The following is a 22266-nucleotide window of genomic DNA, read 5'->3' on the forward strand; positions in this document are numbered from 1 at the left end:
TTCCAAACCCCACGGGCTCCAAGCACGCTTTTGGAAGACCATACAGGTGGATCCCTTTGCCATCGTGGTGGCAAAGCAAACTGATGCTAAAGGAAATTAAAAAAACTTAATTCTCGTGCTGATCGGTGCCACTGTGGGGCTTACAGACCCCATTCATTTGTTCTGGTCGATGTCATGTGGTGTAAGACTCACTAACATTAAATTAGTGATGAAGTTAAAGAGAGGCTTTCTCTATCCCCATAGAAGGTATTTTGTCACTTAAGAAATAATTGAACTTTATGTTGCACTGTACTAACAGATTAAAACTACCCTTTTAAAATATAGGAATAGGGTTAAAGTAGTCAAAATAGAGAGTTTTTGTCATATAGTCTTCATAGCCATGTACTACTGTGTGCATACTAGCTAGGTCTTATTGCAGGATGAGTGTTTGCCATTACTTTTAGGTTTATAAATTCAAGAAATAACTATATTTGCTTCTCAAAAAAACTGGTTTTTAAAAAAATAGTGATAGGTGCTAGAGTAGCCCCTACAGATCAGTCTTTTTTGCAAAATGTAATTTATAGTATCTATTTCCGTAATAACTTTTTAAAACTACACCTAAGTACAGTTGATAGCTCTTAGTAATCTGTAGTTATTGCCAATTCCAGTGTATGCAATTCCAGTATAAGCCTAGTCTCTAAACCATTATCTTTGGTTAATATAACTCTCCTAACTCTGAAATGCTAAAGATACATCTCAGGGCTCCAGGGCATTGCCATGGTTTCTTACCTTTTGCCCACCAGGGTCTGGTTGGGAAACCATCTGCACCAGAGTTGCTTAGGGACTTGAAAGAGTACAGCCTCCTGCATCTCTCTGTCACACACACACACACACACCCTCACCCTCACCCTCCATTTCTCCCTGCCAGAGCTTAGGGATGTGTTTATATCCATGAATTTATTTAGGCTAATTAATGTTAACTACTGAACTTTTCTTTTTGTACAAGAAACAGGCCATTCGCTTATTTGCTTCTGCCAAAGCCAGCAGGGCATTTATCTCTTAAGATAAGTAAGTTGAAATTGGCTAACTTGTTAAAAGCTCCTACCTGCTGGCTAGGTGGAATGCATTCACTAAGTGCTAGTTTTGATAGATTGGCTTCTGACAGAGATTGCCCCTTTGATGGTATTTGGTGGTGTTTGCAATTGCCAGCCCAAACATGAGCCATGTGGAAGCTTCTAAACCACAGACACAAGTCAAAGTGTTAAAGAGAATCCAGTGGACTTTATTTACGAGTTAGGGGAAATTGACTGGGGGAATTATTTTTGTTTTGTCTTATAAAAAGTATAAAATATGTCTCCTTGTCCCAGAGAAATTTAGCAGTTAGTTGAAATCAAGTGGTTAATCTACAAGAAGGTAAGCCCCGTGGGAGCAGGGCATGGCCTCCTTTGTTGCTATACCCAGAGCACCTCCTAGAACAATGTCAGGCATGTGAGTGTTTGTGTTTGTTGAGTGGATTTGTGAATATCATTGATATATTAAGTATTGGGTAACTTGGCCTACAATTTTTACCAGTCTGCCAACTTTATAAAACTTCAATCTGTAGTTCACAGATATCCTTTTGATTGGTGTTTTCTTCACTTCTGACTCCGGGGCTGAAGGCAGTTTTCCCTCTCAGTCATGTGTAGTGAGAAACAGGTGGAGCTTGAAGCTCAGGAGAGGTGGGTGATGGTGTCTTGCTGGCTGGATGTTCACTTGTGCCTGTGGGTAGGCGCATCTCCTTTAGGAGGACTGCATGAGACCCTTGTGCAGTGGGTGCCCAAAGAAAACACACTTTTCTTCTTCCCCTAAGGGCGAGCTAACTTGTTAAAAGCTTCTAAATCAGGGAAAGAACACTTAAAAAGAGTAGCTCTTTAAAGGGCAATAAACCCAGGAAAAGCAACTATGACATCAGCATCACTTGGTAACACATCTACCCAGAAGTTTTGTTTTCTCCCAGTTTAGTTCAAAAATTAATTTTAAGACTTTTTACAGATTTGTTAGAAATATTTGTGTGACACAGGTACAATCAAAGTAAATTTTGTATGATTAGATGTATTCAGAGGCCATGCCTGACATCCTAAAAGTTTCCTCTTCATCAGCCTTTGTGCTTCTCCACCAGGGCTTCCTACAGCAGTTCCTCCCTCTGGCTTATTCACAAAGTGCAGATAACTGGAGCGGGTCAGTGTGTGTCCCCTTTACCCCTCCACCACCCCCACAGGGGTGGTGTGGTATTCTGCCTCTCTTAGGCCCTCAGTCTCTCTGGGATTGTTGTAAAATTCACTTGGGTAGAAGATGAGGCAAGAGATTTTAGAGGAATTGGCAAAAACTCTTCAAAGTGTGTTCACTTTTAAGTGTTTTTATAGAGCTGTGAATCACTATCAGTTTTACCGGCCTTTTACAAAACTAAAAAAACAGCAAGTTATGTTCCTTCTTATTGCAAAATCCTATTATCGTAGGTTTTTACCTATTTTGTTCCGGTGAAAACGTAATACGTGTGTTTGTGAGTTCGGTGTGCCCCTTTTTACAGTAAGTTAACATAAGTCACACGTGAATGGTGGTGGAAATCCAAGAATTTTATCTCATTTCCTGTACACTGAACTGTTCGCCTCTGAGTGTAATGCTCTCCTGGTGGCACATGGAGAATATAATCTTCCTAATGCATAATGGGATCTTTTGACAACTCACATTTTTGTTCTCCTTCATTTTTGGCTGTCACGTGGCTTTTAATGGTTTCATTAGTAAACAGATGAATGTACTGGGTGTGAATGTTAGTGACAGCTTAATGAAAGGGCAGTCCTCCCTCTTTCTTCTTCTTTCAAAAATGCATTTGCTCTTAGACCCAAAAACATGTTTTCTCTCCATGTGGTGTTTACAGACTTGAGCTCATCTTGATTGGCTGCATTAATATTGAGACAAAACATGCAATTATGCTTTCATTTGGCCGTGGGGTAGCCCTTCTGAAGACGGCTGTCTGTATCATTGTACCTACTTTCATAGAAACCAACTCATTCAGGTTTCTCAGGGTTTTGCTTATTTTGCTTTGAATGGGACAGCCATTTCACCTCATGCTTTTAGACGACATTTGAAAGTTATATTGGAATATTTACCTTGTAATAAGATCAGAATGATTATTTTACTGAAAACTAAATTGTTATGTTATAATTATGTTTCAGGCATATTTCTTTGGCAGTATTTTCCATTTTCTTGTGAGTAACTTCTTGAAATGGAAGTGTGTATGAATGGGTCGGAATGTTTTCAGTTCTTGCAATTCTGAATCTCCAGTTTTGAAAAAGGAAATTTTATTCTATATCTCTTATTCTTTAACCAGAGTTATGTAGAAGACTCTGCCACTCTAATCTTTAATACATGGCTGTAGTTCTTGAAGTCAGGGAGCTCCCAGAAATGTGAAAGTGTGTGAGATGGGCTTGCCTCTAGAGACTTATCTTTGGAACTTTCCCAGTGATCCATGGACCACAATTTGATTTTTGTTTTGTTTTGTTCTGATGCAGCTTCCATGAGGCAGGCTGAACCTGCAGATATGCGCCCGGAGATATGGATTGCCCAAGAGTTGCGGCGTATCGGAGACGAGTTTAACGCTTACTATGCAAGGAGGGTAATGATGTTTTCCTTACCCCCTTTTCTGCTCACACCCTCCCCTTCCACACCATATGTTTTAAACAAGACAAAGTGACTTGTTGTAACTACATGCTAATTCTGGAAATGAATACTGTTGCCTACTTGTGACCTTTCATTGTTTCTCCTTTCCCATTTTTCATTTGTTTTATGACTAAGTAATGGCACTTAAATAAAATAATACAGTAGGAGGCAGCAAAGGAGTTTTATGAGCACAGACTTTAAAACAATGCTAAGAAAGGGATTATTTATAGACTTTGAGATAGTCTAGAAATATTATTAACATAGGTTTCAATCCATGTAGTGTGTTTCTGCACTCCCCTTGTGCATTTTAGGTCAAAGTTAAAGGTAATTTTTAAACAACATCTTTTGTCACTTAGCGCATGGGAGCGATGCCAGCACTCATGTAAAAGACTCTCCTGCAATTTGCAGGGTGACCCGAGTAAGCAGGTAGCCATTGCCCTTGCAGAGCCCATTGCTGTCTTTGGACATTTAATTATTGAAATGTATTAGGAGGCCACTAATCAATAGCCTGTAATTTGGGCTATAAAAACTTTATATTATAGATAATTGCCACTTATTTTGAGCTATGTTCTTGATTTTTAAAAAATTTTAGCCTGTGTCATCTTCTGTAGTTAGTAGAAGCAGTGTTTTTTGTTTGTTTTACCTGGGGGGCAATATAGGTGACCATTTGGACACCTTTTTCACATGGGAGACTTTTGTTTGTTTCTTTTTGAGACGGAGTCTTGCTCTGTCACCAGGCTGAAGTGCAGTGGCGCAATCTCAGCTCACTGCAACCTCCGCTTCCCAGGTTCAAGTGATTCTCCTGCCTCAGCCTCTTGAGTAGCTGGGATTACAGGCACCCACAACCATACCCAGCTAGTTTTGTATTTTTAGTTGAGACAGGGTTTCACCATGTTGGCCAGGATGGTGTCGATTTCCTGACTCCATGATCTGCCTGCCTCGGCCTCCCAAAGTGCTGGGATTACAGGCGTGAGCCTCTGTGCCTGGCCACATGGGAGACATTTTTAAATGTGTAGACTTTGACTCCAGGAGTTAGTACCATTGGGAACACCTGTGACTGCTTCTGCTAAAGGGTACACTAGCAAATGTGTGAAATAGTGTATTTACTTGTTCACAAAGTTTTAAACACCTCATGTAAAGGTATTCAGTTGATTCATCCAAAAAGAAGACACTAATTCTTATTTTGTGGAAAATGTTATAGTTGTTAATATCATTTATTCTTACCCCTTCTCTTCTAGCTCTTTTTTTTCTGAACATTGTTGTTTCATATAAGTACCTCGTAAAGTTTTTTTTTAATCTGTTTTCTAGGGGAGGTCATGCTTAGTTAATTGTTGCTAAGTAAATGGATTTTACCTTTGAATTACTATTTTTCTGCCTTTATACAATGTGTTTTAGGCTTCTTTTAGACAAATAGACATTTTCCCATTACAAAGGACACTTTCAGTTCTTCGGTATGGAATTTCTGTAAGAGTCAAGGATGTTTTAAAACACACATCGAATCTTCCTACCTTTCTGTGGGGGTGTTTGAGGAGCGTGCTGTAGTAGTGATTCTGTTGTAAAATGGGAAGTGTGACATTGATAGACTTAAGAATTTCTTAAAATACTGTCTTAAGCTGGCAAAACTCCTGGCATCCTCCACCTGACATAAACCAGTTCACAGAACATATGTTCCTTTCCAGCCTAGATCTGAAATGGTAATTTTTTTTGGAACTTTGGTTGGTTTTATAACTTGTCACTGAAGTAACCATTCCCTCCAGTTCTTCTGTGTTGGTTTACCTAAAGGGATTTTGGTGTTCCTGTGTGTGACTGGATGTGGCTGTATCGATTGACTAGAAAGAACTGGTGAGAAGTGGGACCACAGTGTATTCAGGATGAAAGTGGGGAGGACATGAGTCCCTTTAAGAGGGTAGGTGAATACACTCGAGTCCCGATTCTGGGATTGTGTCTAGAATCCAACAGGACAGATCATTTCTGATGGGTATGGAGACATCTCTGAACCTAGGTGATGAACTGACCATCCCCTAGGCCTGTCTCCTTCCCGTCTGGAAGGGGCTTTGTAGACACCCTCGGGGCAGGATCTGCCTTAGATGGGGCTGCCTGAGAGAGACAGACAGCAGTAGGCCTTGCCTGGTGCCCACAGTGTCCCCCTGCTGCCAAGAGCTCTAGGTACTGAGATAAGCTCTCACATTCTCATGGATTCTGTTAGAGATTTTGACCACAGAGCTGGATGTGTTAAAGGATATTATACAAGTTTCTCTTTAAAGCATGCAGTATGAATGCATGGCTCCACAAGGCTTTCCTGTGGGCCTGCCCAGATGGACCTGGTGGATGCACCTCCACGGCTGCCATGAGTGGTCAGTGACAAGACATGGGCTAAGGCTGGCGTGGGGACTGGAGTGCATCCCAGTCCCCAGCCATCCTCTTGCAAAGGCTGTCAAGGTGGGGAATAGTTTGAGTCACATGCAAATGAAACCTAGGCTGCTGGGTTGTCTTTGTTACCTTGCTTCTCTGTTGAGGATGTGTTAGCAGCACCTAACAGGTTCATAGCCTGCCTCCCCTCCTCTTCTCCCAATGTCATTTCACAGTTTAATGTTTAAGCATATGTTTAAGATGGTCGTGTCTGTGTTTCCAATAAGATGCAACCTATTGTTCCCATGCTTTTGGTAAAATAAATTTGTCTGATTGCAGTATTTACAAGGTTTTGTCATTGTGCATCTTCTTTTGCATATCTTAAAAATAATTCAGTGCAAAAATACAGTCACAAATAATTAAAGGACTTCAGCTTTGTTAGTAGGCTGGGATACTGGGGGGAAGGAGTAGGCATAGATTCTAGATTATAACCCAATTCTTCTAAAACAAAGGTAAATATATTCAGATTTTATAAATAGCTCAAAACACAAGGCCGGGCACGGTGGCTCACACCTGTAATCCCAGCACTTTGGGAGGCCGAGGTGGGTGGATCACCTGAGGTCAGGAGTTCAAGACCAACCTGGCCAAGATGGTGAAGCCCCGTCTCTACTAAAAGTACAAAAAATTAGCTGGGTGTGGTGGTGGGCCCTGTAATCCCAGCTACTCGGGAGGCTGAGGCAGGAGAATTGCTTGAACCCGGGAGGCGCAGGTTGCAGTGAACTGAGATTGCGCCATTGCACTCCAGCCTCAACAAGAGCGAAACTCCGTCTAAAAAAAAAAAAAAAATAGTTCAAAACACTGGATAATACTCTGGATAGTGACACCGTGATCTTCAAAGCCACAGACACCCGTCTTGATACTTGTTAGATTAAAAACAGTCCATTGTCTGGAATCACACTTAATGGTCCATTGTTTAATATTGGGGGCAGAAATCTGGGAAGGTAATGGGAGGCCGTTTTGGGAAATAATGAATTCAAATTACCTGCTGTCTGCACAAGGGAATTATCCTCTCTTGGCAAGCGAGTGTATCTCACTGCACTGCTTTAGGATGGATATTAACCTTTTAAATGTTGACTGTCTTTATTTGCTTAATGCTATTACAATGCCTTGTCTAAAGTGTTAGTCTTTTATTGCCATGAGCCTTGCGAAGCCTGACAGGATATTTTCCCGTTTTTCCAGTTAGAGAAATAGAGGAAGTTGTCGTGTAGTTGTCATGTATTCAGTCCACTTAAGGGCAGTGGGGAAGCATTTGAGACGGAGCTGTGGAGGCTGAATCCTTGAAGGAGGAGGTGAGAGAGGCACAGGTGAGCGCAAAGTCCCAGTGCATGTCCCCTCTTCTCTCCTGATGCAGTGTCATTCCCAGGTGACCCTGCCAGGCTGAACGGCCTGGCCCCTCTATTCAGTCGGAGTTTTACTACTCCAGTGGATTTTGGTAACTTCATTTTGAAATAATTTCAGACTTACAAAAATGTTGCAAGAATAACACAAAGAACCACCCTTTTATGTCTGCCCCACTTGTTTTCATGTTTTCCCTCTTTGCACACATGTACAATTTATGTCAGAAAAAACTACAGACATGATACTGCTTTTCCTACACTAAAAATACTTCAGTGTATATTTCCCCAAAATAGGAGTAATCCCTTATGTAACCATAGTGTAATTATCAAAATTCACAAATAGTGTTACAGAACTATTATCTGATCTATGGACCTTATTCAGATTTTACCACTTGTCCCCCAACAATGCCCTTCTCAGAGAAAAAAAGAAAAAATGTATTTTCTGGCCCAAGAGCCAATGCAGGATCATGCATTGAATTCAGGTGTCTTACCTCTGGCTCCGTTAATTTGGAACCGTTCCTCTATCTTTGTCTTTTATGACAGTGACATTTTTGAAGGATCGGGGCAGTTGTAATTTACAGACTCCCTGAATTTGATTTATCTGATATTTCTGCATGATGAGACTCAGGTTTTGCATTTCTGACAGGAGCACTTCAGAGGTGATGTGTCCTCAGTGTGGCACAGCAGGAGGCACAATATGTCCATTTGTCCTGTTACTGCTGAGGTTCACTTTGATCCAAGATGGTGTCTTCCGCTTGAAGTTAGTACTTTTCCATTTGTAATAGGACAGAGCTTATAAAGGACGAAGAGCTTTCCTTTCTCTCTTACATAGTTATTTGGTATAACAACTTGGATTCATGGATTCCTGTTTTATTCAGTGGGCTGCAGTGCGTTACTCTCAATATTTATTTTGATGCTCAGATTCTTAAAGATTTGGCGGGAGGCACCAGTAGTGCAGGCACAGGGAGAACCAGTTGTGGGACAAAGCCCAGGGGCTGTGAAGGTCGTGGAGCTCTTAAAAGTAACTTGTTGCAGAATGAACTATGGCCAGAGGGCCACTGACCCTCACAGCTCTTCCTATGCAGGTCTGCTGTGCAGGGCACTCTTAAAAGACTCCAAGCTTGTGAGACTCCTTAGTGGAGAGTAGGGAGGCTATTGGTAAAGGCTAGGTAGCACAGAGATGTTAATGGGCATGGAGGGAAGAGAAGTTCTCTGAGAAGCTAAATCTTTATTTTGGAATTTGTGAGAAAGTGAGCAGCTTGCCTTTACCTGAGTAGTGCAGTGTTTGTATTTCTGCAGCCTGCACCTTCTCTTCCTCGTAAGTGAGTGTGTCAGCCCAAGACAGCCAGACTGTTCTTCAGTAGCCGTTGCCGGTTTCTTTCATCACCCAAACTATGTGAGTGCATGTGCCGATTCATCTGCTGGATGCAGTGCCAGCAAGTGTAGATTGCAATCTTCTGTAGATGTGGAACAGAGGCACTGGAAGGATAGTGTCTATTTGGGTGGGAGTCTTGACCATGGGCCGGGGCTGCAATCAGAAGCCCTTAGAATGTAAAAATGCTTGCTCTTGGAATAACTGGACCCATTCTGCAACCAACATGCCTCCCTCTTTCCCCTCCATCACCCCTAATACTGAAGCTGGAGTTGTTTACCTTCTGTGGCTTCTAGGTTCTTCACAGTCAGGTTGTCCAGCTCAAGTCACTCCATGTGCAGGAACACTGCTCTTGGCTAACTGTGACCTGGGCATGTCCTGGTGGTGGGCTGCAGTGGATGAAAACCCTTTCATTGTTTGATTACAAGAAACAGTGATCTTTTGTTTACACTGCCTACTTCCTACTCTGTCCAGGGCATGTGCAGACATGAATTGATTGAAGTGCATGTAGACCAAAATCTAGCCCTGAATCAGACAAAGTAGAGTTGAGAAGGTGACTTGCAGACTGATTTTGATGGAAAGAATTTAACGTGTCATTACATTAGCATTTTCCTGTACTCTGTATGAATTTGAAATACTTACATGCTCTCCTTCTTGAGAAGTGAAATCCCCAGTGCTATCTCATTCTTGTTTTTATAAATGGTAGTCATTCTTCTGTGAAGAATATACAAAGGCAAGGACTAAAGTTTAGCCTGCTTTGTAATTGCACAAACTGAACACAAACCCAAGCATGTGTATTCTCAGCATACTTTGGAGATCTTCATTAATTGAATGTTGGAGTTTAGTAAAAGAAGTTGCCTTCTGTTACTGGCTGTGAAAAGAATCGTGGAAATCTGCACATCAGGTATTAAATTCAAATTAGACCTAACTCATGCAATGATAGGTTACCCCACACTTCACTCACATGAGTTTATAGAATGTCAGTTTTCATAACAAAAGGAGTCATGGGAGCTTAGATAAATTGGTACCTGCCATTGATCAGTGGCACAGTTTTCAGGTTCAGCAAGAGTTTTCCTTAGAGCTGCAGGAGGCAGCTCAGTGTTTGGGTTTAGGAGCCTTCCTTGCCTGTCTTAGACCACCCCGTTTCCATCCCACAAGTACAATGGCCAGAGGTGATGATCTCCTTGGTTCTTCCCCTCAGACTTCCAGGAGAACGTGTGGCTGGGATTGTGTGGACTATGGATTGCTGGTTTTCCAAACAAGCGCTTTCTGTTACTCGTTGAAGCCAAAGTGTGATCTTGTAGGAAAACATGACTCACAGAGAAGGGTGGGGACTTTGGGGTCAGACCTAGAACCCTGGCTCTACCCTTAACCTTTAGGAGGCCCATTTTCTGGTCTATCCCTTAGGCATGTAGTGAAGATTAAGTAAGAACATTTAGAGATGGAGCTAGAAAATTGCTATTATCACCTGTTATCATAATTCTGTTTCCTCTCACTTTGAACTGTAATTGAAACATTTTTCAATGGGTCTTCAGCGTTTAGAAAGGGAGATGCCAGGAACTCTGTTCACCTGTCTATCTTTTAAATACTCTGGAACTGCTTTTTAAACAAGTTGTGTGTTTGACCCTACTGCACATGCTGTGTCTGGGTGTAGGCAAATATGAGATGAGGCTGAGGCACTGGTGTGTGTTTAAATGGCTGGGTGGGCATCGGGCTAAAGGACTTGTGCTTGTTTGCACCACGTGTGAGTGCTCATCTGTTTGGCAGGTGCCTACACCTGCAGGGCTGCCTTGCAGCTCTGGATCAAGGCCATTAACACATAAGCATGAGGAAGGAGATGCAGGTGCCTGGAAGGGGACTTTGGCACGTCTAACTGGGGTTTTTTTTAAATCTCTTGAGGAGGAAATGAAGATGCACACAAACTAAGGCTTGGCCCTACTGCAGACGTTCAAAAATAATAAGCTTCTTGTATCATCCTTCACGAGACTTCCACCTGAAACGAAGTGGAGAGGTTTTAGTTGTGGTTAAACTATGTTATGTCTCACTTAGCTTTTTTCTGAGGCTGGAACATTTTGGAACAGTGTGTTTCTTCTTTGAATCTAATATTCCAACTACTGGTGCCTCACACAGATGTCAGAACAATCTGTGTCTTCTCTGTGGTTGGCCGTAGAACACTTGACGATTTCAGAAGTGGCAGGCGGGAGTTGTTCCCCACTTTAGCCAGCACCAGGTCTGGAGTCTGACAGGCTAGAGACCTACCAAGTGGAGGGCTGTGCTGTGCTGCCTGAAGAGCCTCAGTGCACAGCCTCACCTGGACATTCACTGGAGAAGAGATTTGTCTCACAAGAAGCCTTAACTATCATAATTTCTTTGAAATAGTGTGTCAAAAATAGGATAAAAGTTTGGTTTATGCAAATGTAGTTTTTATCTGACTTCTGAAGACCACATTGTCACCATAGCAGATCAGCTGCCGCACCCATAGCTTTGTAACGCTAGGGGAGAGTGCTCTCCTGGTTTGGGGTGAAGGTACCATGCATCTGGGAGGGAACTTCCCAGTGTCCTTTCCCCAGCTGTGGTGACATCAAAGCGCAGCAGGCACAAGCTATGCAAATATCCCTGTTGCCTTGGTGATGAATAGAAAGTGGATTTGGTGTTGGGCAGTATTGTAGCAATCTCCTCTGACACCTGAAAACAGCATGCATATGGAACTAGCACTGAAATACCAGCTTAGCTGCCATTTGACTGTGGTTGTTGGTCTGAAAGTGGAGAGAGACCAGATCTTCCTGAAGAGCTCCACTTCATGCTCAACTATGTGCTGGGCCTTTTTCTCTCTGACCTCTGTGTCACTCAGTTGCCAGTTAAAATGCTGTTTAGACTGCTGGGTTATGAACGGGTAGTGGAGTGGTAGTTCTAACAGAATCAGGGGGGCGATTCCTAGTTCCGTGTCCCAGCCTGCCACCTGAGTGACTAAAGATGCCGTGACAGCCCCTGGGTATTCTCAGGCCCTCTCTTCTGCAGCCTGTGGGGATCAGACACCAACCAGAGAGAGACTGCTTCCTCAGTTGCCTGAGCCTGGAGCAGAGGTTCCCTCTGTCCTTCCTGGTCTCACAGTCCAAAATTCAGCCTCCTATTATATATAATGTATAATATATAATAATTTATAGTATATAATAAACAAATATATATATAAAATAAGTTTCAGGACACCTTTAGTGTTGAAATTCTGTAAGAAACAAGTTTTTGAGTAAGTTAAATTCCTGTGCATCTCAGAGTTCTATAGGTATACCTTGTTTTTGAATGCCTCTTAGAATTAGGAATTGAGCTTGCTTTGATATGACAATGAAATTGTTGTTTTTCCCTTGTTGCTTTGACTGCCAGGGAACTCTTAACTAAACTGTGGCTCTCTTACAGCACATCTCACCCCTGGTTCCCAGGATAACTCCTTGATGTCATGTCTGATCTCAACCTTTTTTTTAAATTGTGTTATATACATTTGTGCTTTTTTAATTTAAGTCCCCCTTGAGCCATGCTATGTCTAGGTCTGTGTTGTACTTACTGAGTCCTTTGGCCCAGTGAGTGTCAGCCCTGCCTTTGGAGCATGGATGAGTGGGCTGTATTCTGAGCTGCACTGTAGGAATCACTTAGTGATTCTCAGTTCTCACTCCAGAACCTCTGTGGCCTCAGCTCAGCCTGAAACAAGGCCCCCTTCAGGTCTGAGGAGCAACGGGCCCTTCCCAGCACAGGCACAGGCACAGGCACAGGGCTTGCGAGGAGGGAAGATGCTGGCCTGAGATCTCTCGTTTAACTTCTTCCCTGCTTCTGGCATTCCATCTTCATGTGGGCCAAGAGTACCCGTCCTGTCCTGTCACTGTCTTGAGCTGCCCTTTGAGTCATTTGCTTGACCTCTGTAGTCACTGGCTGCAAAACAGCATAAGGAATGCTACCCTGGCACTCAGGGTCGTTGTAGTGACTGAAAAGCATGGGCTAGGTTATTTCATTTAGTGGTGGCCATGGCAGTTCTTCCATCCCCAAGCTTGGGCACACAAAGTCTAAAGGCCTGGAGTGCCCTAGGCAGCTTTTCAAAGGTGCGACTCCTCTCACTGTTGGAGAGTGAAGCTGAATCCAAAGCTGCATTCTATAGGTGTCTGGTGTTCAACCTGACCAGTTCCCTGGGGCCAGGGCCTCTATTGTTTTCCAAGCATCTGCTTCCCTGGACTGAGCAAGAGAGTGTTGTTCTGTGGTTATTTTGGCATTAGAATGTCATTAAATTCCATTAACTTAATTGGTCATCCCAAGTGTAAATTGAAGATTCTCTTGCCCTGCACTTAACATTCCTGGCTGCAGTGGCAGTGCCAGCCCCTGGCAAGGCAGCAGGAACCCCACGCTAGGGCATTCCTCTGGCTCAGCTCCTCCCCAGTTGCCACCCAGATGGGCTTGTGCCATCTGGTGTCATGGGGACATGTGAAGAACTATTTAGGAATTCCCTGTTGAATGCTCGACACCATCTCAAAGGGCATTGTTCATATCTTCAGAGAAAGACTGCCTAAGTCTATGCTGAGGAAACTTGTAGAGACAGAATCCTATGCCTTTACACTTAGAGGGCACAGTCTATGGGGGAGCAGTCCTGCAACTTGGCATATTTTTCCTTCTGGTTTATGATAAATACTTATCCACTACTTAGATTATCTTTACTGAACTGCTGGCCCCTTCTGCCTGTTGGCCTTGCTGCCTCTGCCCAGCTTCTCTCTCCACCTGCACTGCCCATTCTCCTCTTGTCCTTCTAAGAAATTCTCCTCTTCCTTTGGGGCTCGATGTGGGGATTCACCCTGGTGCCTTCCTGCCCTGGCTCCCCCACTTCCTCTCTGGCCAGTGGTTTTTTTCCCTCTCATTTTATTTGCCTCTGTATTGTCCTTACTTTATTATCTTGTTTACTATTTTGTGCTGGCGACACAGCTATTACCATCAGACCTAGTGGGTACACAGACACGTGCCTTGAAGTCAGACCCCCACCCGATGCCGGTCAGCAACAGGGCCACTGGAGCCCCTTACCCTGAGAGGGGCAGGGGCTGTCAGGAACTGGTTCCTGGAGGGACGCACAGGGTTGTGAATGTTGAAGGAGTCATCTTCTGGACAGATGGGATGGCCGCAAAAGGCAGTTACCTCCAGGTAACCCAGTCCTCATATAGCTCTTGATTTAGGCTATGGAGATCACAGTACCCAACTGGGTGGGGCCCTCCTCTTTGTGCACTTGTGATTGTGTGTATGTGTGTCTGTGTAGAGAAAGGGTGAGAGAGGAGAGAACTGTAGTATATGGTCACTTCAGTTGTAACTTACTAGCAAATTTGGTCTTTAAAAATAATCTCCTTCACCCAAATGAGTTACTATATCTTTCTAAAGTATTTTTGCAATTTAGACTAAAACAGAGTTACCCAACTCTGTAAGAAGGATTGTTTTCACTCAAACAGACTGACAGCATCTCAGTGACAGACTGAGAGTATCAGTGAAAGGGTGTATTAGTCAGCTAGGGCTGCTGTGCAGAGTTCTAGAGACTGGGTGGCTCACACAACAGGAGTTTATTTTTCTCAGTTCTGGAAGCTGGAAGTCTGTGATCATGGGGCCGACTTAGCCTCCAGTCCTGTAGATGCCATCATCCGCTGTGTCTTCACGTGGTCTCCCTCCGTGGGTTTCTGTGTCCTGATTGTCTTTTTATAAGAACACCTTGGATTAGAGCCCACCCCGCAGTGACCTCATTTTAACTTAATCACCTTATTGATGACCCTGTCTTCACTTACAGTCACAGTCTGAGGTCCAGGGGGTTAGGACTGCAACAGATGAATTGAGGGGACACAGTTTACAGTTCAGCCCATAAAGAGGAGGATACCCAGAAGTTTCATGAGGGAGTGGAGCATCTTACCTGATTGTATTTATTTTAATAGCTTTTTAAAAAAATGCTTTTAATCAGGAAAGACAGTCTGTCTTTTTTATATTACCCAGTTTGGGAGTGGCAGAACTTAAATGCACTTTTGATACACTTCCACCTGATTAAGAACCACTGTAGCAGACACAGACTTATTGGACACTAGGCGGGAGGCCAGCTCTGCAGACAGCAGGTCTCGGGAAGACGGTCCAGGCATGGCTGCTGATGCTCCTCTTACGGGTGTGTTTATTGTCTTAGCCCACATTAGATGCGAGGGACCACTCACACTGCAAATGACAGCTCCTGGCTCAGTCTTAGTGTCATACTTGCCTTTAACTGGCAACTCCCCTACAATACAGGGATTGTCATTTTTAGTCCTGACTTTCCAATTCCATCTTAGATGTGCTACCCTGGCCAGAAGCCACTGGGTGTGCCCTTACTTTGACCTTTCACCAGTACATTCCATCTTAGGGGGCTTTCTCTAATTGCTTCAGACTCCCTCCTGACCCCTTATACCACCCCAAAACCAAAGGCCCTGGTTTAGGAGCTGAATTGTAGCAGCCGTTCCTCAGTATCTAGATCGCAGGGAGATTTCACTGGAGCTGGCTGAAGCTGTTGGCGCTTTGAGCAGCATTGAGCCGTCAGTCCTAGTTCTGCGTCTTTGCCCCACTGCAGCTTTTGGCCACTTGCCCCAGTTTAGTGTCACCAGGCCCCGACTATAAGCCGCAGTAATTTTTATGGCTTCAGGTGTTAGAGGGCAGCCAGTCTGCAGAGGTAGGGGCTGCCCATCCTCCAGCTGTCTTTTGCAGTACAGGCATACGCTTCGAGCCAACAGCAGTTCCAGCCAGCCGTGCCAGCTGTCAAATGCTTTCTGGGCTGGCATAGCTCTTTGAATCCGTGGTAATGGCTTCCTCTGTTGAATGTCGTCCAAAAGCAATTGCTTGTCAGCTTAAAAGCGTGTGCCATGTTGTCATGCCCACCACCTGAGAGGGCAGGCATCCCCGCACCCTTGCAGACTGGGATGCTGTAGCATCTTCTCATGAGTCAGGGATTGGGTGTAACTTTTGCCAAAATTTCCTGCGTTTTCCCCACCATCTCCAGCATGTCTTTGAATACCCCATATCCTTTACATTTGAGATGAAAGCGGAACTCTAAAAACCTTGGAAAGATTCTCTCGTGAGGTGACTTCTACTTAAGCTTGGTCACAGCCTCCTGCTGTCCTCAAAGAGTGGGCAGGAGATTTCTTCCCTTGGACACTGCCAGTGCTGGAATATGAAACTTACCAAGTGTCAGCAGTTGAGGTCTGCCCTTCATGTTGACCCAGCCCCATCATTGGTGTCCTGTTGACTGTGGACACCCAGTCAGCCCCATTTTCTGGCCACACCAAGCATGGCAATGACACCAGGTTGGCACAAAACTTCTCTGCCTGGATTGATTACTTAGCCCATCACAGCATACACTTTCTTCATTTTAGTAAGTTTGTGGTTTTATTTTGAATAAGTCTCTTTCAACCTATTAATATTAGTCTACACTAAAATTAACCTTCCCCTAAATTATTCTCACACAGAGGCAGCAAAGTAATTTTGAAAGTTAAATCAAAACAAAGCAATCTTGTGTGTAAAACAGATAAAAATCACAGACTGTGGTTACAGAGTGCCTCTACAGGAATTGCTTACATAAAGCTGATTTCCTCCAATCTTGTTATGGAAGGAAAAGGGGAAATGCCCTGGCCTTATCACAATCCCATTCTGTCAAACAAGCGCGGCAGAGCTTGTGTAAACAGTGGAGCTGCAGCTGTGGCTGGTGTCTGTGGGGGCTGTTTGGGGTCTGAGGGGACAGTTGTCTCAGCCTGATTCATAGCCGGTGGTTCCCACGACGGTGTGTTGGAGGTATCCCTCACCCAATGATGAGGGGGTTTGTGGAGAGACAGTCACGTAGCCCCGTCTCGTGTGGATTAGTCATTAAGAAATGTCCAGGGCAGATTTCAGACTTGAACAGTGAACCAGGTTGTAGCTCATGGCGTCAAGGTTGATGTGTTGTGTTGCCGCCACCTTTGGTGACTCTGAGTTTATACCTTGCACTTACCCACAAAATGGATTAGAACCTGAAAGTGGGCGCTGTGGAAGACCTGAGGACCCTGAAAACATTGAATAAGCTGGTGATTTCCTTTTGAACAGTTTCTCAGCTTGTAACAAACATATGCTGGTCACTGGCACAGAGGCTTTTTTTATGTTCTGGATTGCTCTTTCCTCCCCATACCGAGAGGGTGGGAGGATGGGGGTTGACATTGCCTGTGTCTGTGACCATGGGCACCCCTCTGGGTCACAGTGTTTATCGTAGCCAAGCAGCCAGAGGCACGATGGCGCATCACTGCGTGACTTTTATTTAGCTTCTTAGGGCAGATTACTTCAAATCACGGGTTTTTCAAATAAATTACAGCTACCAGAAATTCACCCCTGGGAGAATCTGCAGCATATTTGAATGTCAATTAACTTGGGTGGTAAGATAGTTGCTTTACATCCTCTTTGAGTTTTTCAAACATTCTTTTGGGTGCCTTTTATTTATTTTTTTCTCTTTTAAGGAGTAAATCATTGGTATGCCTGCCTTTTATGTAGGGATGTCTTACCCTTTGCAGGGAAATGAAAACAAGTTTTCTTCACCATCTCGGGGAGGAATCATGCTTTGTGACACAGTGCTCTTGAAGAGGTGCCTTTCATAGTGATTAAGATGGGATTGGTTGTTTGCTTAAATATGGGCTCCCACCCCTCCCCACCCCCAAATTAGGGAGAAACTAAGAAGCTTTCCTTTTGTTGTTTCAGGTATTTTTGAATAATTACCAAGCAGCCGAAGACCACCCACGAATGGTTATCTTACGACTGTTACGTTACATTGTCCGCCTGGTGTGGAGAATGCATTGACAGGTTCTTTGCGGAGCCGAGCTACGGCTCCGTACAGACATTTTGCTTGTTCAAATCAACAAGACCCAGCACCGCAGTCTGCTGGTGCCATTATTAGGCAGCCAGAGGTTCTCTCGTGGAGGGGCAGGTGACATGTTCAGAAGACACCGAGCTGGATGGGACTACCTTTCTGTTCATCACCACACAGCAGAATTTCTAATGGAAGTTTGTTGTGTATGTAAAGGAAGGAGCATTCTTTGCTTTTTAATGTACAATCCATGGTTTTTTGGAGCAGGATTTTGTGTAAGAATGGTGTTTACATGCAGTGTATTTTCCCCCTCACCTTCAATAAGGTTTTTCAAAAAGGAAATGGAAACTTTTTAACCAATTTGTGAATAATTTTTGTATTAAAATTTTAAGAACCTATGGCCTATTCTCAGGGGATTATGTAAACCCTGCAGTAGAAACTGAGCCAGCTAACTTAAAAAGCTGCCTTAGTTTATTTTTAGAGATTACAGAATTTTTAAACAGGGAGAGGTGTGATATACTCCCTCCCTTCCCTACTATTGCCTGTTTGACCTTTTTAAATTATTTTTAATACCAAAAGAGTTCTTTTGATTTAATCAGTTGATTAAAAGGGCAGAGGGTGTGTTGTCAGCCTGCATGGATATGCCAGTCCCATTTGTAAATATTTACGTACCTTTATAAATTCAGTTGCATCTGTGGCAAAATTTCAGAATATTTTTGCGTCTTTCCTCATCACTTTTTGTGATGCACCTCCAGTCTGGACTCAGATGCATAGATTTGGTCCAGTGTATTTTCATGATAAAGTGAAATTGAGTCAGAACAAGAGTTAGTATCTGCCTATATCTTGCACAGTTTGAGCGATCTGTTATTAACTGGGAAGCATTTGGTGTTGGTTTTCATTCCATTTCAATGAGCATGTTATTGGGAAGTATTCTGAAGAGGCAATAGCAGTAATAACAACAGACAAGTGCTACGCCCCTTTGTGTTGCTGGCTTTTCTGGTTGCAGGCTTTCCCATGGTCACAGGATGCACTGTCAGCATCAGGTCCCAGAGGGCCACTGTGTCCATTACAGCAGAGTGCAGCTGCAGCATCCAGCTCACGCCCTCATGGGAATTGGCACAGGCCTGGGACAGGGCTTCTGATGGCCATTTGCTTGGCCTCCTGCATTTTAGTCCAACTCACAGTCCACTAGCCTCACTCCTTTAAATTCACTTTGAAACATAGGCTTCATCCCACTTCCACCAGCACCATAGAAGAAGAATTCTGGGCAGAAGTCTGTTTTTTTCATTCTTCCAGGACAGTTGGATATTGTCAGGCCACTCGTGCCCCCAGCCATGTAGTGAGGGTGCTCTTTCTCTGTGCCTGCTCCTTATGAGTGCAACGGAAGGAAGCCACACACTGATCAGTCATTTCAGAGGCAGCAGACACCCAGGGAGACCTAAGAAAGAGTCAGGTTAGGGAGCAGTGAAAGTAAGGAGGGAAGACAATTCTGTGAACTCTGTAACTCTTAAAATTTTTGAAAACTCCAATCATTAAACAACTTTTAAAAGAAATAACTAAATTTTCAAATGAGTCAGCAGTGCCAGCAACTAGTGTTTTGCCCAATGGAAGAGCCAGCATGTTCACGTTATTTAAATTAGGTGGAAAAATCTAAACATTTGTATCTTCATAATTTAAAAAATATATATGTATATATTGCATATTCACTTTTTCCTTTAGGTAGAGATGATTTCATTCCAAATACTCTTACTTTAAAAAATTTCCTTTCCCCAAGAATCTCCTTGGGACTTTGACTTATTTTTAAAGCTGTGTTGGAGCTCAGCTTGTTCCCTGATGTGTCTCGAGCCCATTTGTAGGGCCACACAAAGCCCACGGTTACAAGCAGTGGTAGGATTGCAGCTGTGGGCCTGCTGGACACACACACACACCAAAGATGTATTTGGATCTGGGCGCCCCCTCCCAGGATCGCTGTACTCATGTGCCAGTCTCCTGACTAGAGCACTTTACTCTGTTTCCTCAGCCCTGCAGCCCCTGGGAGCACACACTGGGTGCAGCCCTGGGCCAGGCACCGGAGGCCCTGCCCTGTGCTGCCCAGGGGCTGTGTGCATCACACGAGCGCATTTCCCTCTGGCCTGGTGGCCTCCAGGCTGGCTGTGGAAACAGTTCCTGAGGAAATTAGAGATTCTATGAATTGTAGGAGTATTAAAGAACAGGCTGTTGGCACCAGAACTTAAAGCGATGACTGGATGTCTCTGTACTGTATGTATCTGGTTATCAAGATGCCTCTGCAGAAAGTATGCCTCCTGTGGGTATACATTTTTACCTTTTTTTAAAAACGTTTTTGTAGAAAAAATAATTAAATCCCCTTTTTGGAAACTTAATGCAGGTTTTGTGCCTTGACAACCTCTTCCTATGTGAGGTTTGTAAAAAGTGTCCTGTGACTTAACACAGAAACGCAATAAACACAAAAAATAGTTTCATGAGTGATTCTTCAAATGTCCTTCCCAGAAACCAGCTGATGAAGAATTTTGGGGGTGGGGGTTGTGGAGAAATCAAGTTTAAAATCCCTTCTGATTAAAAAAATATAGCGGAATACAATTGTCTGCCGTTTCCCCTTCTTAATGTATATATTGTGAGTATTTATTAGATTCGTAGGTCATATTACTTACCAACTGAGCCAAATGTCTGTGTGCAATTGTTTCCTTTACCTTTCTTGTAAAATTTTGTACAGCATAAATAAGTAAAAAAAAATCACTGTTTTTCTAAACTTTTTCAAAATCAAGGATTGTAAATATTGTAGATTATTTTTCTGTGTGATGTGTCCTACTGTTTCATAATGCTGTAACTTGTAGAAATATTGTATATTTATTTTCTGCTTATTTAATGTCTTAATTTCTGAAAAGTATTAACATCCCTGTCTCCCACCCTCCGCCATCCCACGAAGTTAACTCCTGAGAGGTGTTGGGGGTGACTGGAGAGCTCACTGCAGACCACATGGTCCTCCAGGGTGGCTCTCCAGCTTTGGGTCCTGGTATTTCCAGTCAAGTGGGTTTCAATTCTTGGGCTTTGCCGCCCTTATGATGAAGTGTGTGTTTGATGCCAGTGAGAAACTCAGTCTGGCAGGCTACAAAATTCTACTCCAAGAAATACCCAGCAACCCTCTGTTTGTTCCAAAGCAACTAGCTTATCATGCAAGCAAATTTTGCTGACTCCAGGCTTTATCTTTAGGAAAACAAAAAGACCAAAGTATTATCAGCAGGTGGGAAGGATTTTTCTATTGAAAATTTTTCCCTGACAACTCAGTGTTTAGAAAAAAATTAAAATGTGCCACTTCCAGAGGTGCTGCATTGCAGTTGTTCAGGGCTAGGGCCAGGCAGGACAAGGGAACAGGTGGGACAGGTGGCTCCTGCCTAAGGACCACCTCAGGCCACTAACCCCTTGTGGACAACTGTGAGTAGTTGGGTTTTCCCCCACCTGCTGTGCGACTTGTGTGCTTTGAGGTTGGATTAACTTGTCTTCAGGAGCTAATTAATTAACTGTACAGCTCTCCCCACCCCCCACTCATTCGGTCACTGCATTTGGTCAGCCTGCTTCTTCGGGTCGATGCCCTCCTTCCGATTCTCCATCTCCTTCAGGGGAGGTTGGGGCCCCACTGGACTGGGTGTCAAGATGTGAAAGCTCATGGGAGCTTTAAGGAGACTTCATGGTGGTTCCATGCAGGTGGTTCTGCCATCCCTGCTGATTTAGCCTGGTGCCTGTGTGTGTCCGCTCACGTGCACATGTGGGGTGGGGAGGAACGTGTCTACACATGACGCTAAATCAGTTGGGGTCTACTGTAAACAGCATTGTATGTAAGAAGCATCGTCAAGCTCCCAGCTAAGTAACTTGACTACTTTTATTTGGGAATTTCGGACTATAGAAACTCTCATGTTTTATGTCCAGATTCTGTGACCATTAGTTACTGTATCAGAACTCATCAGGTACCCACTTATAAATAGCACTGATCTGTCTATACTGATCCATCACTAACCTGTTTTCTAGGACCCAGCGTATGTAGCATTTGTATTGCAGTTTCCCTGGCTTACTTGTGTTTTGCACTGATGAATTTTGACAGGGTAATTGCCACTTTACTTGTGCAATACTGCTGTAAATAACTGCAGATTTTTAAACAATCTTTTATGTTAATTTTATAAGAATAAAACTTTCAACTAGTTTTGGTGAGCGTTTGATTTGTTTGCACAAAATGTCAGAGAAACAGCTGAAATTATATATGAACATGTACACACCCACACATCTGCTATTATCAGTCATAAAATGTAGCTGTGTGTAGCTCTTACGTATTTTTGCTTGAAGACGAATCTGTGCAGTACACTTGAAAGCAAACGAGTCTTTGAAGTTTCGATGTGGCTGGCGCGCAAAATATTCTGCCTGCACGGTCAGATATGACTCAGCACTTGGGTGGGGAGTTGTGGGGGCAGGGAAGTGTATTAGGAGCCGGCTCTGCACTGTGTTGAGTGATATGGCAGGTGCCCAGCCATCTTACCACATCAACCCCATAATAGAAAGGGCCTGTTTGCAGCACCTGCTCAGGGTCAAAGGGGTCACCCAAACGTGCCTAGACCTTGGGTGTG

General features: G+C 43.6%; 1 protein-coding gene across 16 annotated transcripts in view; it reads left to right on the forward strand.

Annotated features, from left to right (window-relative positions):
• BCL2L11 (BCL2 like 11) overlaps positions 1-21848 on the forward strand; it is a 47125-nt gene extending 25277 nt beyond the window's left edge. For 5 of the 16 annotated variants that reach the window (XM_055240925.2, XM_055240927.2, XM_055240931.2 and 2 more), the window contains 2 exons: positions 3528-3631; positions 17530-21848. In XM_055240925.2, coding sequence (XP_055096900.1) covers positions 3528-3631; positions 17530-17628 — 203 coding nt within the window. In that variant the 3' untranslated portion in view covers positions 17629-21848. Of the gene's footprint in view, positions 1-1582; positions 3089-3191; positions 3469-3527; positions 3632-7263; positions 7389-13746; positions 13960-17529 lie in introns of those variants that run through there. The other 11 variants (XM_055240928.2, XM_055240933.2, XM_063616622.1 and 8 more) reach the window with 7 other exon arrangements.
• The last annotated feature ends 418 nt before the right edge of the window (positions 21849-22266 follow it).

The sequence above is a fragment of the Symphalangus syndactylus genome, chromosome 14 (assembly GCF_028878055.3).
Source record: "Symphalangus syndactylus isolate Jambi chromosome 14, NHGRI_mSymSyn1-v2.1_pri, whole genome shotgun sequence".
Classification (NCBI taxonomy): Eukaryota; Metazoa; Chordata; class Mammalia; order Primates; family Hylobatidae; genus Symphalangus; species Symphalangus syndactylus.